This window comes from Trichoplusia ni, chromosome 7 (genome assembly GCF_003590095.1).
Source record: "Trichoplusia ni isolate ovarian cell line Hi5 chromosome 7, tn1, whole genome shotgun sequence".
In the NCBI taxonomy this organism is placed as follows: Eukaryota; Metazoa; Arthropoda; class Insecta; order Lepidoptera; family Noctuidae; genus Trichoplusia; species Trichoplusia ni.
Genome location: NC_039484.1, coordinates 6,982,445 through 6,995,754, shown reverse-complemented (window position 1 = coordinate 6,995,754; position 13,310 = coordinate 6,982,445). Strand labels below are relative to the sequence as shown.

General features: G+C 35.6%; 4 protein-coding genes across 4 annotated transcripts; 1 reads left to right on the top strand and 3 right to left on the bottom strand.

Annotated features, from left to right (window-relative positions):
• Nucleotides 1–1,839: 1,839 nt before the first annotated feature.
• On the top strand, nt 1,840–4,804 carry LOC113496210 (UDP-glucuronosyltransferase 2B2-like). The gene is made up of 4 exons (XM_026875375.1): nt 1,840–2,913; nt 3,227–3,449; nt 3,868–4,084; nt 4,201–4,804. Exons 1-4 carry the CDS (start codon nt 2,098–2,100, stop codon nt 4,496–4,498), a joined length of 1,554 nt encoding a protein of 517 aa, XP_026731176.1. The 5' UTR covers nt 1,840–2,097; the 3' UTR covers nt 4,499–4,804.
• On the bottom strand, nt 4,753–7,643 carry LOC113496211 (UDP-glucuronosyltransferase 1-9-like). Its single transcript, XM_026875376.1, has 4 exons — nt 6,496–7,643; nt 5,871–6,084; nt 5,249–5,465; nt 4,753–5,077 (listed from the first exon to the last, which is right to left on the bottom strand). Exons 1-4 carry the CDS (start codon nt 7,318–7,320, stop codon nt 4,801–4,803), a joined length of 1,533 nt encoding a protein of 510 aa, XP_026731177.1. The 5' UTR covers nt 7,321–7,643; the 3' UTR covers nt 4,753–4,800.
• A 270-nt stretch (nt 7,644–7,913) lies between these two features.
• Nucleotides 7,914–10,481, bottom strand: LOC113495897 (UDP-glucuronosyltransferase 2B30-like). The gene is made up of 4 exons (XM_026874898.1): nt 9,482–10,481; nt 9,183–9,396; nt 8,887–9,103; nt 7,914–8,678 (listed from the first exon to the last, which is right to left on the bottom strand). Exons 1-4 carry the CDS (start codon nt 10,304–10,306, stop codon nt 8,168–8,170), a joined length of 1,767 nt encoding a protein of 588 aa, XP_026730699.1. The 5' UTR covers nt 10,307–10,481; the 3' UTR covers nt 7,914–8,167.
• A 132-nt stretch (nt 10,482–10,613) lies between these two features.
• Nucleotides 10,614–13,228, bottom strand: LOC113496216 (UDP-glucuronosyltransferase 1-9-like). The gene is made up of 4 exons (XM_026875380.1): nt 12,132–13,228; nt 11,550–11,774; nt 11,231–11,436; nt 10,614–11,046 (listed from the first exon to the last, which is right to left on the bottom strand). Exons 1-4 carry the CDS (start codon nt 12,951–12,953, stop codon nt 10,740–10,742), a joined length of 1,560 nt encoding a protein of 519 aa, XP_026731181.1. The 5' UTR covers nt 12,954–13,228; the 3' UTR covers nt 10,614–10,739.
• Between the last annotated feature and the right edge of the window lie 82 nt (nt 13,229–13,310).

Here is a 13,310-nt window from a genome sequence, read left to right as displayed (position 1 = left end):
ATAACACAAGCAATAGCGAATGCGATTTCATTTCTAGAAATAAGTATGGGCTGGCAAAAATACGAACAGTGTCATAATCAGTTCTACGCGTACAGACAGAGCTACTTTCGCATTTATAATATTACAGTAGGGATTATTATCTTGTTCTATGGTTGAAATATTTTGTTTGGAGGTCTTAAAGTATAATTTATGATTAAAGACTGATTAAAGCGTTTTTAAAATTAAAATAAATATTGACTAGAAAGTTGTTGTAAAATGTTGTTGTTTAAGGAATAAATATGTTGATTTTTGGTTAAAAATAAACACTGAGTTAAAGTATTTTTGAATTCAACAATTTTTTATAGTATTCCGTAGACTTATAACAGCATAAGTTATATCTTTTAGTTCTACATCGGGTATGTGGCGGAAAAAAAAGAACCGAATATATTCAGCACCAAACCGAATAATTCGGCCGAATACGAATAGTGAAAAAATTGCCGAATACGCCGAATACCGAATAGTTATTCGGCGCATCTCTAGTTTTTACTATTAGGTTAATAAGCGTTACAATGGAAAGTTTCTGGAGAAGCCAACGAAAAAGAGACTTATTATCACTCATAATGAAGCGAGATAGGAGAACAGATATAGATAAATGAAGCACTAATACTCAAGTACAAATACATCGAGTATAATTCCTTTTTGCTATAGGTAAAGGTTAGATAAAGGTCGCAAGTGTGAGAGACATGCCTATTGCAAGGCATTCATCGAGTCTCAGGGTTCTCTCGGTTCGTATCGTATCATTGGGCGAAGCTCCCTCTTCAAGTCGTAAAGATAAATCAGGGCCCCAAATCGGCTATTAAAAATTGGAAATTGGTTTAAATTTGACAACAATTTGACAAAATAATTTGAATTTTTTTGTATTGTCAGTGAGTGTCTCTCCCCGTACAAGAATTGTTTCCATAGTAGGTTACCTGTCTTTGCACACCGCTCCAGTGGGACGAAGAATTTAAAGTTTAACTGGAAGTTGGCAAACTGGCACTAGGAAGGGGGCAAATCTTTGACAAGCAGCTCCAGCTTGTGTTCCATCAAAAGAACATTAGTACATCGAAGTGTTGGTGAAGCTGAACTGCGAAAAATCTCTAGAAACTAATTGTAGATATTGAAAGTAGAATTACACCGTGACCGTGACACCGTGACGTTTTAAATCACGGCTTCGGCAAACAGATGTTAAAATAAATAACATAATATAAAAAAAAAACCTTTGAATAAAAGATGATCAATCTGCTAAATGACACAAGAATTTGAAGACACCAATTTGCAAACGATACATTTTTTGTTAAAAAACAATGTAGAATCCTTAACTATAGGTTTTAATTAATAAATGTATTTAAAAAATGTAATAAATTAAAGTTGTTTGCACCTAAAAACAAATCTAAGAAACAAATGGGTAATTATAAAATTGACTGCATCAATGTATCAAGATTTGTTTTCCCTTGTAACGATAGTTCATTGATCTATTTATACTACAATTCTAAATTAGTTCTAGAACAATAAGGCCAAATGTATTTAATACTATGAACACATTGAAATGTTAAACACGGCTATCGGTTTGAAAGCCCAGACAATATTTTCAATAACAGTGGCATCTATTGCACTCGGCGTGAACTAAATACTCAATCCGCAAGCTAGCGGTTCAGAGTTTAGTAAACAACATCCGAGCCTCGCAACAGTGACGAGCCGGTTTTGAAACCGATGTAACCGTCGCAAATACTCAATTAAGGATCAAGATAAAATGTATCATAAAGATATGCCTATTAGATAATGAATAAATAAAGATCTCGGTATAAAAGTGATATCTTGTATTAAGTAACGAGATGTAAACATTTTGAACTGTGATAAGAATCAGCACAATTCAGATAAATTAATGTGTAGAGTCATTTTTGATGTTGTAAATGTGTTGTAAATATTGCGTCAGCCTGCCGTCTCGTGTCCGCGTTTGCTATTCGCTTCATCGCCTGTCGCTAGTCAGTCTGTGGCCGCCCGCGCTGATGCCAGACGTGATACGGTACACTGGCACTTGTTTATAACATCACACGTGCTCGGCCTTGAACTTACAACATGAAGCCCATTTCATTAACAGTTATATTATCCTTAATTTTATTAATAGACTATTCCACCTGCCTTAATATACTTGGGATATTTCCTTACCAAGGCAAAAGCCATTTTTTTGTGTTTCGTGTTTATTTGCGTGAACTAGCGAGGAGAGGTCACGATGTTACTGTGATTTCACATTTCCCCGAAAGCGATGCCCCCAAAAACTATCACGATGTTAGTCTAGCTGGAAGTGCGGAACCTATAGAAGGTGATGTCCCTATTGTGAATTCATACATCACCTTGCTTGGGGTTAGCCTTTTCCTAACGACTAGTGGTATAGATAACTGTCAGATTATGCTGGCAAATAAACAAGTGCAAAGTTTAATCAGAGAAAAACCCAAGTTCGATGTGATTGTTGTAGAACAGTTTAACAGTGACTGTGCCCTTGGTATTGCTTATAAGTTACAAGCTCCTGTTGTTGGCATTATGTCTCACGTTATGATGCCCTGGCACTACGAACGGTTAGGGGTTCCATACAATCCATCTTATGTGCCTTTCCATTTCCTTGGCGGAGGAACGAAACCTACCTTATACGAAAGAGTAGAGAGGACTGTGTTTGACTTCTATTTTAGAAATCTTTACAATTACTATACTCAAAGAAATAATCAGAACACCCTCGCTAAATATTTCGATGATGTTCCACCACTAGAAGACTTAGCTAGGGACATCAAGTTCCTTCTATTATATCATAACTTTATTTACACTGGGTCGAGACTGTTCCCGTCAAATGTGATTGAAGTTGGTGGGTTTCATGTGGTAGAAGCCAAACCATTACAAGGCGTAAGTAGCTTTCACTTAACGTAATTCCAAGCTATTAATTACAAATGATACTAACCTTGCCCTAAAATAATTACTTGTAGTTATATTTTTTTATTTCATTCTGTATCGGATCTCCCATAAGGACTTCGGTAATAGCACTTCATTTATCTCAGATTATTTTCTTATCTGACTACGTCTTGTTTGTTTGTATACTTGATGACGCTACTTTATTTTATATTTAGAAGTTAATTGCTTTGTATAGTACTTGCATAGTCCTTGCGTATAACAAGAATATGGACTTAATGGAAAATAATAAACGCAGAGTTTTTTTTAGGATCTGAAAAAGTTCGTTGATGAGGCTGAACATGGCATTGTATACATCAGCTTCGGTTCAGTAGTAAAGCCATCCACTATGCCTGCTGAGAAGGTTAGAGCAGTTCTCAATGTTATGAAGCAACTACCACAAAGGTTCATCTGGAAATGGGACGACAAGACATTGATGATGGACAAAAATAAACTTTACACGAGCGATTGGTTACCCCAAGTCGATATCTTAGGTAAAGTATTGCTACAGTGTAATCCCTGATTAGACTATTCTTATCAACTCAAAAAAAGTACCGAAAATAATAATCATAAAATGTTTACTTGAGATAGTACCAATTTTTTTAAACATCTATTACACGTGCCGTCTCCTGTCATTGACACTGAAAGCTGAGTGACGCAATCGCCGCAAGTTCACCGCAGTCATTATATAATTAATATATGACTTAGCAAACTTATTTTGGTCAAATTCCAATAGATGGCGTTGTGTTCATTTTTGTGACTCTGTTGAAATCCCTACTATCGAGGCCAAACGCTTTCACAAGCATTCGCATGCCTCTTTTTTTTAACTTTTAATAAAATATGAACAAAAAAAGTTATCCTTAAAAAACAGTCATAAAAAATCTTGTATTAATGAACTGCTTATATTTTCAGCTCATCCAAAAACTTTGGCATTTATGTCTCATGCTGGAAACGGCGGCACTACGGAAGCGATACACTATGGAGTGCCAGTCATAGCCATGCCAGTAGTAGGTGACCAGCCCTCTAACGCAGCGGCCATCGAGGAAAGCGGACTTGGAATACAACTACAGGTTAAAGATCTGACTGAAGATAACTTATTAAAGGCTTTTAAAACCGTTCTGGATCCCAAGTAAGTACACGAAAATTTGGGGATATTTAAATAATGTTGATAGGAACAGTAGATTTTTATGATTTGGAATAAGGAATTTGAGAACATATGTAACATAATGACTTGTATCCTTTCAGGTTTCTTCATAGAGTAAAGAAGGTATCAGAAGCTTGGCATGATCGTCCAATGTCGCCTATCGACACAGCCGTGTATTGGACAGAATTCGCCGCCAGACATTCTAATTTCACATTCAGGACTGCAGCAGCTGACGTACCCTTTTACCAATACATCATGCTTGATGTCATGGCAGTCTTAATCTTATTATTTAGTGTAATAGCCGTTCTATTCAGAACTGTTCTGAAGATTTGCACTAAATCGAGCAATAAGAACCCAAAGGAGGTTCGGACGTCTAAGAAAAAGGCAAAACGTGCTTAGGTTTAGAACAATGATGAGACTAAGTGCCTTTAAGTCATTTATAGCCCCAGCTTTAGCTAGATGTATGGTAGTTAGCTTATAAGACTAGGTTAATGGCTCTCTTTGTATAATATCGAATTTTAGTGTGAAAGTTGCAAGGATTAATTGAAGGGAAGGGATATGCTACATGATACGATTTGTGTTGTATATAATTAACAGTAAACTAACCATAAAAACTAGATATTAAAATGAGTGTGTTCATAAAATATGTGCGATGTGTGTTAAGTTTTTTTTATCTATTATTTTAAATACATTTTGTTACACTAATCGTTCTTTTTCTTTTGTGTATGTATCCAAATTGATAACGTAATATATAAAATCTTTTTTACAATATAAATTGTTATAGTTATTAATAATGTTATAACAAGAATTACGTCTAGAAGAAAATATTCATAAAATGGCAAATCTACTGTTGGTGGCTTCATGTAAGCTTTTCCTTGATTTCTGGCAACATATTCTATCCAAAATACTGCTGTGTCCATGGGGGATAGGGGCCGGTCCTTCCAAAGCTGGGATAATTCTTTAGCCTTCCTTTGGAACCTGAAAAACGAAATAAAACAGTTAGAATTGATATTTAATTTGTTTGTCAAGGAAAGTTGGAAGAAGGAAACAAATTATTTCTTTCAATCCGAACTAAAGGCATTTATCCTCTTTGAAAATGAACACAACTTAAATTCGCTGTAGGAATGGAATAGAGTCATGTCGACTTACTTTTCGAGCAGTATAGTTTTTAAAGCCTTTTCTAAAATCTTATAATTGATTGTTAAAATGTCGACTGGAACTGCAATCCCACTTTCCACAGCCGAGCGTCCGTTAGCAAACTGTTCTCCAAATAGTGGTACGCTGACTATGGGCACACCACAATGCATGGCTTCCGACGTGCTCAACATCCCGGAATGCGAAATAAAACCAATTACTTTAGGATGACCTGGAAAAAAAATATTTTAATCTCAATTAACTTCATTACATAAATTGTTGCCATGTGACAGCCGCTCGAAGCGATTGATCACTGGTTAGCATAGACTTGGTGGACTGTCTATGACATCTACATCGTAACGACTACTACTCTGTGATTTGTAAGCACGGAAGTTGTACGTGCCATCTGTGATTTTTAAATCGTTGGCATGTCATAAGCCCGAAATTCGACAACTTATTAAAGGGTATCGTTGTTACTAGGTTGAGGTCAGAAAGACTATCGCTTTTTTTAAAACACTGGTATGTAACTGCATCCGGGTAGATGACATGTCGACCCTATCATATTTTGGAAAATGTTAGATACCTACAAGATATGTCGTTAAATAATATGTTTATGTCTTCAGATAATATTACTCACATAAGACAGCTGCCTGTGGCATCCACTTCCCAAAAAATACGTTACTAGGTGGCACCCAATCAGTGATATCCGTCTTCCAAATAAATTTCAAATTACTCCTTTCAATTAATTTTATTATTTCATTTGATAATCTTCGCGGAATATTTGAAGCAACACTCCCAAAACTTATATAAATTACTCCATTATTTGCAGAATCCAGAAAGTTTAGCAAACTCTGAAAAAATTGTGATAAAAGATCACGAAATTGACACTAATACCCGAAACTTATCTTCAATAGAAAAATACAGGTAAAAACATCAGAATTATTGTTGACAGTTAAATTAAGCAGAAAAACGTAGACGGAGTAGGTAATTTCCTCAATGTTAGTTCAACCATTACAATTAAATGACATTGATAAGGAAATAGAGATAGTATTTACCATAGTAAATTGAACGGAAGGGGTCACGACTCTTAATCATAAGGAAAAGGTGGCAAAACAAATCTAATCGGTACTTAAATGACATTCACTTCCCCGTCACAGAGAATAAATACTACTTAGACGTGATAACACCAAACTGTCCTCATCCAATCAACAAAGATTGTCACCAATATTGTAAACAAATAAACACTTTATGATAGTACAAACCTGATCTCCTATGAAATCATTTTGATTAACATGTAAACCCCCAACCTCTACAACATTACAGCTGTACAGTCTTGGGCTAGTCAAAGGAAAATACTGATTTATTAATATTAAAGACATGTTCTTTCCAAGATCTTCCAGAGGTGGCGTATCTGGGTACACTTCGTTAACGATTTCCTGGTCACTTTTCTGTATCACGTGCTCATAGTAATAATTCATCCCCAAGTTTATAACAATACTTTTTATTTTGTTAAATAAGTTAGGTTTCGTGCCAGACCCAAAGAAATGATTTGGTACAAAAGCGGGGTTGTTTGGTGCACCTAATCTTGAATAGGTCCACGGGCTTAAAATGTGAGCAGCAATGCCTATCGTGGGGGCATTCAACTTGTAAGCTACAGCGAAACCACAGTCCGTCACAAACTGTTCTACGATTACCAGATCGAAATGTTCACGTGACTCAATTAAATCTTGGACCTCTGGATGTTTCACTAGTTTTCTGCAGTTTGTATTCGCTATATTTTTAAACACCTGAGCCGTGGCATATGCAGTAGATATATCAGAAACTGAAAGGAAACTCAGACGTTTCTCGATATCAACGGTAGCACTCGCATTTTCTTTGTCTTGAAGTGAAATTTGACGTAACTTTGGTATTGTCTGCATAGGGTGGTAATTGATCACTGTAACATCGTGTTGTCTTCTAGCTAATTCTTCAGCTAGCGCCGTAAAGTATATATGGTGACTACGCGCACTGTGGGGAAATATTCCCAGTATTTTGTAACCGTCACTGTTCAGAACAAAGAACATTAAAAAAATGGTTAAAGTTTCCATCTTATAAACCCAAAAAGTATCACCACAACATAAAAACGACTGCACCCTCGCACACACACTTTCCCTTAAGAAATCACATTAGTCTTTTGCACTAATTCATTTATTTACTTATTTTTTTATCACTCAGCTCAACCGCGTTCCATACGACCGATATCTAACTTTAATTGTCATTGATATTTTTCATTATTTTAGACAGTCGGTCTTTAATCTCATGACCGCGAAAACGACTACAATCGCATGTTATATAGGTTATCAAGAATTGACGACACATCTATAGCAAGTTTCACCATCTACAATTACAGCTAAGTTCAGTATTAGTATAAACTGCCGTTATGTGTTGAAGACGTAGGTTTAACTTTGCTTTGAGTTGACGACCGTCTGGCAAATTGACCCGAATACTTCTGATTGCCACATTTTTGTTCACTTATGATCGATATATAATGATTTGCGCTAAAAATTATCTGCTGATTATGAAACTGTCGTTGATGTTGTCTGGTACACGCTTTTCGTAAGTGCACATCGTAAGTTGAATAAGTATATGATGTTTTCCTAAAGGGTTTTCACGCTTGTTTGTATATTTAAATTTACTGTTAGTGTTGGCCCACCACCACGTCGAAAAAGAGAGTGAATGTGTGGAAAAGGGATGCCGCTCTACGCCCTGGAGACACGTAGAGCCGTACATAACCATAGTAACACTACTTGAAGACGTTGTCCCTCCGATCCGATCAGTTGCGTCTAAAATCTCGTGTCAAGTTTTAGCGAGGGAATAGAAAACACAACGAAAGAATAAAGAACAACTAAAATATTTAAAGTATTTTATTACCGATTATTTTGTTACTAAACTTAATTAAGAAACAGACATCACTTTAAAGTATTTTGACTTCCTATCCTTTAAAAACAATTTTATTCTTCTAACAGCGAAAAATGTTATTTTTGCAGTCAATAGTAAAGAGACGACTACTAAAACTAATACAATGACTATTAGAAGGAAGATGTCTATACAAAAATATTCGTAGAACGTCATGTCGACAGTCACTGGTTTCATGTTAACTGCACCTTTATTTCTGGCAACGTACTCTATCCAGAATATGGCAGTATCCATGGGCGACATAGGTCGGTCCTTCCAAACTCCAGATAATTGCTTCGCATTTCTTTGGTACCTGAAATTTTTTGAACATAATCGTATTACAGAGTCTTCTATTTTTTTTTTTCGTATGTTTGATGTATCATCCTGTGTCAGAGTTTTACACCACCCGTAGTGCTCTGATGTGGCTTCACACATCCTTAATAAATTATCAACTGTGCTGGTTGGCTGAGCACCGACTAAATGTGTGGCGAAGTTGCACAACCGTTCAAGTTAGATCACAGGTGGGTGATTGTCCATCAGGATACCCCCTAAGCCTAACCATAAATAATAGGTGTGCTTCTTTCCTTACGATGTTATCTTTAAACGTTTTAACAAAGCGATAATAACTTTGTAATAAACTTGAATTTAAAAAAGTATAATCTACGACCTCTGACTTGACCAGTCATACAACACGGATTTTTTTGTAACTATGTACTTACTTTTCTTCAAGGATAGTCTCCAAAGCACCTTCTAAGACTTTTTCGGTGATGGTTAATACATCTACTGCAACCCCAACACCGCTTTCTACTACTGAGCGGCCATTTGCAAATTGATCTCCAAAAAGTGGTACGCTTACTATTGGTACCCCACAATGTACCGCTTCTGTTGTACTTAACATCCCGGAATGTGATATAAAACCAATTACTTTAGGATGACCTGAAAAAATAATGGTTTATTTTTAAACAATGATACGATCCTACTCCAAATGATGGCCAGAAAGGACAAAGACACTTACACAGCAGGGCTACCTGAGGCATCCATTTTCCTATAAACACGTTCTTGGGTGCATCCCAGTGGGTAATATCAGTTTTCCACACAAATGCCATATTGCTTTTTCGAAGCAATTGTATAATTGAGTTTATCAGTCTTCGAGGCAAATTCGATGCAAGACTTCCGAAGCTAATGTAGACCACACCATTTTGAGCTGAATCTAAAAATGTTTTTAATCCCTTGAAAAAAATACAGTGAAATTAATTATCTTGCACCAAATTTTAGCAAATTTTTACTCGATTCTTTTTATTCTCAAAGACGAACCTTATCTCGTAATCCATCCTTATTATTAATGTGTAAACCGCCAACTTCTATTACGTTACTGCTATACAATTGTGGTCTAGTTAGAGGAAAATACTGATTTATTAATACCAGAGACATATTCTTTCCAAGGTTTTCTAACGGCGGTACATCAGGATACACTTTGTTAACAATTTCTTGATCACTCTTCTGAATAACACGTTCATAATACAAGTTCATTCCATAATTTACAATCAAACTTTTCATTTTATTGAACAAGTTGGGTTTTGCTCCAGAAGCAAAGAAGTGATTTGGCACAAATGCTGGATTGTTCGGTGCGCCCAACCTTGAGTACGACCAAGGCTTTAGAATATGTGCGCTAATGCCTATTGTAGGAGCATTCAGCTTGTATGCTATAGCAAAACCGCAATCGGATACAAATTGTTCAATAATCACTAAATCGAAATGTACGGCCAAGTCTATAATTTTGCGGATTTTCTTGTTTTCTATCATCTTTATACAATTTCTATTTGCAATATCTTTGTATTTTATGGCTGTTGTGTAAGCCATGGAAATATCTGAGATTGAAAGTAATTCCAAGCGTTTCTCTGTATTAACAGTAACACTAGCATTTTCCTTCCCCAGAAGCGATATTCGAACAACTTTAGGTAGATTAGGCATGGGGTGATAGTTGATCACCGTGACATTATGTTGTCTTCTAGATAATTCTTCAACGAGAGCCGTAAAGTATATATGGTGACTCCGCGCACTATGAGGAAATATGCCCAGAATGTTGTATCCATCGCCACTTATAGCAAAGTATAAAATCACTAAAACAAATCCTTGCATTTTTCAAAGGGTAATAAGTCCTTGTTTTCACTGCTCACACTTTTAAGATTGAATGGTTTTAACTTAAAATCACTTTCAACAGCTGATTTCAGGATAGATCAGAATCGGGACAAGATGTGACAGTGAACTCCTGATGATGAATGCTATCAAATCTCTTCAATCATTAGTCCGGCAGTACTTCAGAGATAGAAAAAAGCCTTTCAGCAGATTTCACTGTTCCTTCCGTATGTTTTTCAACACTATCAGTAATTACTATCACTATATTCCATTAACCGATTTGAAGAAAAAATTGTAGTTTAATTTTTTACATTAAAACTTTTTATACGGCGAACAAGCAAGCACCAGTGATCCGAAACGATAGGTCTCGGAAATTCATTGCCTAAAAAAACGTTCGGATTATTCTAAAAGAAACAATAATCTTTAAAAGTAATATTTATTTCATCTTTTTCGTCTTAATACTATATCTTGTATCTTTCACTTTAGTGTTGATTTTAAATGTTCTCAACAACGCCATGAACAGTTTCACTACAATGTAGAGCATTATTATGATTATTAACCCGAAGAATAGAATGACATCAATCATTAAGTATTGGTAGAGTGGTAAGTTTATCGTCGGTGGACGCATGTTCACAGTTCCATTGTTTCTGGCAACATATTCCATCCAGAATATAGCTGTATCCATCGGAGACAGAGGTCTGTCTTTCCAGAGCTGTGACAATTTCTTTGCTTGCTTTTGGTACCTAGAAAAACATCTTATTATTTAGAATAAATTAAAGGGAGAATATTTCTTTTCAAAACATACTTCTTAAACTTAGTACTTTTACACGACTTATGAATGCTGCTAGTAGGCTTTGTGTTAAATTAAATTGCGTATGAGTTGCAAAAATGAAAGCTACGTATTAAATGATATTGGATTATGCTTACTTCTCTGAAAGTATTGTCTTGACAGCATCTTCAAGAATTCCCGCATTTATAGTAACAACATCAACTGTAACTCCCAGGCCAGATTCAACAGCTGATCGTCCATTTGCAAATTGATCTCCAAATAGTGGAACACCCACAATGGGAACCCCACAATGCATTGCTTCTGAAGTGCTCAACATCCCAGAATGTGATACAAAAGCTACCACATTTGAAAATTGGTGCATGTAGATTTACTATACATAATAAACGTCAAAGAGAAAATATTTCTATAGTTAAAGTTTCACAGCTCCCAAAACTCTAATTAAAGGATGTTAAATGATCTGGACTCACATAAGACTGGCACCTGTTCTATCCATCTTGAAATATAGACGTTGCTAGGCGGTTTCCAATTCTTAATGTCCGTTTTCCAAACAAAGCGCATTTTGCTGTTTGAAAACCATTTTGTTATTTCGTTTGTTACTCTCGTAGGAAAGTTTGATGCGACGCTTCCAAAACTGACGTAAACTACTCCATCAGTTGCAGCATCTAAGAAGGTTTTTAAATTCTGAAATTGTTTAGAAATTTATAAATATTCTTATAGATTATTTCAATGTAATTTTGTTACGTATCAATTTTCTCGTGTCTTAGTGTCAGTTATCATCTTACTCCTCTGAAAATAAATGACCGATTTTTTTCTCCAAACAGTGATCATATATTTTTTGAATGTAATGTGTTCTTGCCTCTTGAAATTCCCTAACAATAATTATATGGCAAAACAAAGTTTGTCGAGTCTCTATAAAATTATATGCGAGTAAACTTGCAAGAATCTAAATAAACAATAGAATAATAGGTAGACTAGTAAGTAACATTTAATTTGAACGCTACTTCCGTTGTTTCACGTAATGAACATTAGATTACGTACCTTATCTTCTAAAGAAACATTCGTCTTTATATGTATGCCACCAACTTCTACGACGTTTGAACCGTACAACCGAGAACCAGTTAGAGGGAAGTATTGATTTATCGCTATCAATGATATATTCCGTCCAAGGTCTTCTAAAAGCGGCATGTCAGGGTATACTTCATTTACTATCTCCTGATCACTGCTCTGTATAACATGCGTATAATACAAGTTCATCCCGAAGTTTAAGATAACACTTTTTATTCTATCAAAAAAGTTTGGCTTTGTTCCGCTTGCAAAATAATGATTCGGTACGAAGGCAGGATGGTTCGGTGCGCCCAACCTTGAGTAAGTCCATGACATAAGAATGTGAGCGGTCATTCCTATCGTGGGTGCATTCAACTTGTGAGCAATAGCTAAGCCGCAGTCCGTCACAAACTGTTCAACTATTACTAAATCAAAATGTTTTGCTGACCTTATCAGCTCTTGTACCTCTTGATTGTTGACCAGTTTTCTACAATTCGTATTCGCAATATATTTAAATGCTTTAGCCGAATCGTACGCCATAGATAAATCGGAATGCGAAAGTACTTTCAAATGTTCTTCGATGTTAACTTGATCACTGGCATTATGTGCATCCTGGAGAGATATTTGATGTAGATTCGGTAGTTTTGGCATTGGATGATAGTTTATCACAGTAACGTTATGTCGTCGCTGAACTAATTCTTCAATGACACACGAATAGTATATGTGATGACTTCGCCCGTTGTATGGAAATATGCCCAAGATATTATAACAGTCACAATTAACGACAAAATATAAAAAGAAAACAAACGACTTCATTTTTTCAATTTCGTTTTTTGTTAATTCTTTAGAACACTTTTGTTAACACTGACACGGCTAGTTTGCTCTAAGGTCTGTAAATAACTGATTGTGACCCATCAAACGCGTTAAGCCTTCTGATTTGCAGTTTATTATAAACATGATTGAGATACCGGTGAACAATAATGGGTTACGGATTTCATGGAATATGTTAGTGTATACCTAAAGAAGAAAGAAACACTATTTGTAAGAATGTTATGTTGTTTGTATAGATATGTTTTGCTTTATTATTCACTTATCGAATGAAATGAAAAAGGTTATAAACTTAAAAACTAAAAGAAAAAACCAAGACATTCCAAGAACAAAAACCTTATATAC

Excerpts from the sequence above, each read along its gene's own strand:
- LOC113496210 (XM_026875375.1), top strand. The coding sequence starts at position 2,098 with ATGAAGCCCATTTCATTAACAGTTATATTATCCTTAATTTTATTAATA. Across the intron at positions 3,450-3,867 it reads ACCCCAAGTCGATATCTTAG|CTCATCCAAAAACTTTGGCA; the intron begins GTAAAGTATTGC and ends TTATATTTTCAG. Across the intron at positions 4,085-4,200 it reads AAAACCGTTCTGGATCCCAA|GTTTCTTCATAGAGTAAAGA; the intron begins GTAAGTACACGA and ends GTATCCTTTCAG.
- LOC113496216 (XM_026875380.1), bottom strand. The coding sequence starts at position 12,953 with ATGAAGTCGTTTGTTTTCTTTTTATATTTTGTCGTTAATTGTGACTGT. Across the intron at positions 11,775-12,131 it reads ATGTTTCTTTAGAAGATAAG|AATTTAAAAACCTTCTTAGA; the intron begins GTACGTAATCTA and ends AAACAATTTCAG. Across the intron at positions 11,047-11,230 it reads AAGACAATACTTTCAGAGAA|GTACCAAAAGCAAGCAAAGA; the intron begins GTAAGCATAATC and ends ATGTTTTTCTAG.
- LOC113495897 (XM_026874898.1), bottom strand. The coding sequence starts at position 10,306 with ATGCAAGGATTTGTTTTAGTGATTTTATACTTTGCTATAAGTGGCGAT. Across the intron at positions 9,397-9,481 it reads AGGATGGATTACGAGATAAG|GGATTAAAAACATTTTTAGA; the intron begins GTTCGTCTTTGA and ends ATTTTTTTCAAG. Across the intron at positions 9,104-9,182 it reads GCCTCAGGTAGCCCTGCTGT|GTCATCCTAAAGTAATTGGT; the intron begins GTAAGTGTCTTT and ends TTATTTTTTCAG.
- LOC113496211 (XM_026875376.1), bottom strand. The coding sequence starts at position 7,320 with ATGGAAACTTTAACCATTTTTTTAATGTTCTTTGTTCTGAACAGTGAC. Across the intron at positions 5,466-5,870 it reads GCCACAGGCAGCTGTCTTAT|GTCATCCTAAAGTAATTGGT; the intron begins GTGAGTAATATT and ends TTTTTTTTCCAG. Across the intron at positions 5,078-5,248 it reads AAAACTATACTGCTCGAAAA|GTTCCAAAGGAAGGCTAAAG; the intron begins GTAAGTCGACAT and ends TTCGTTTTTCAG.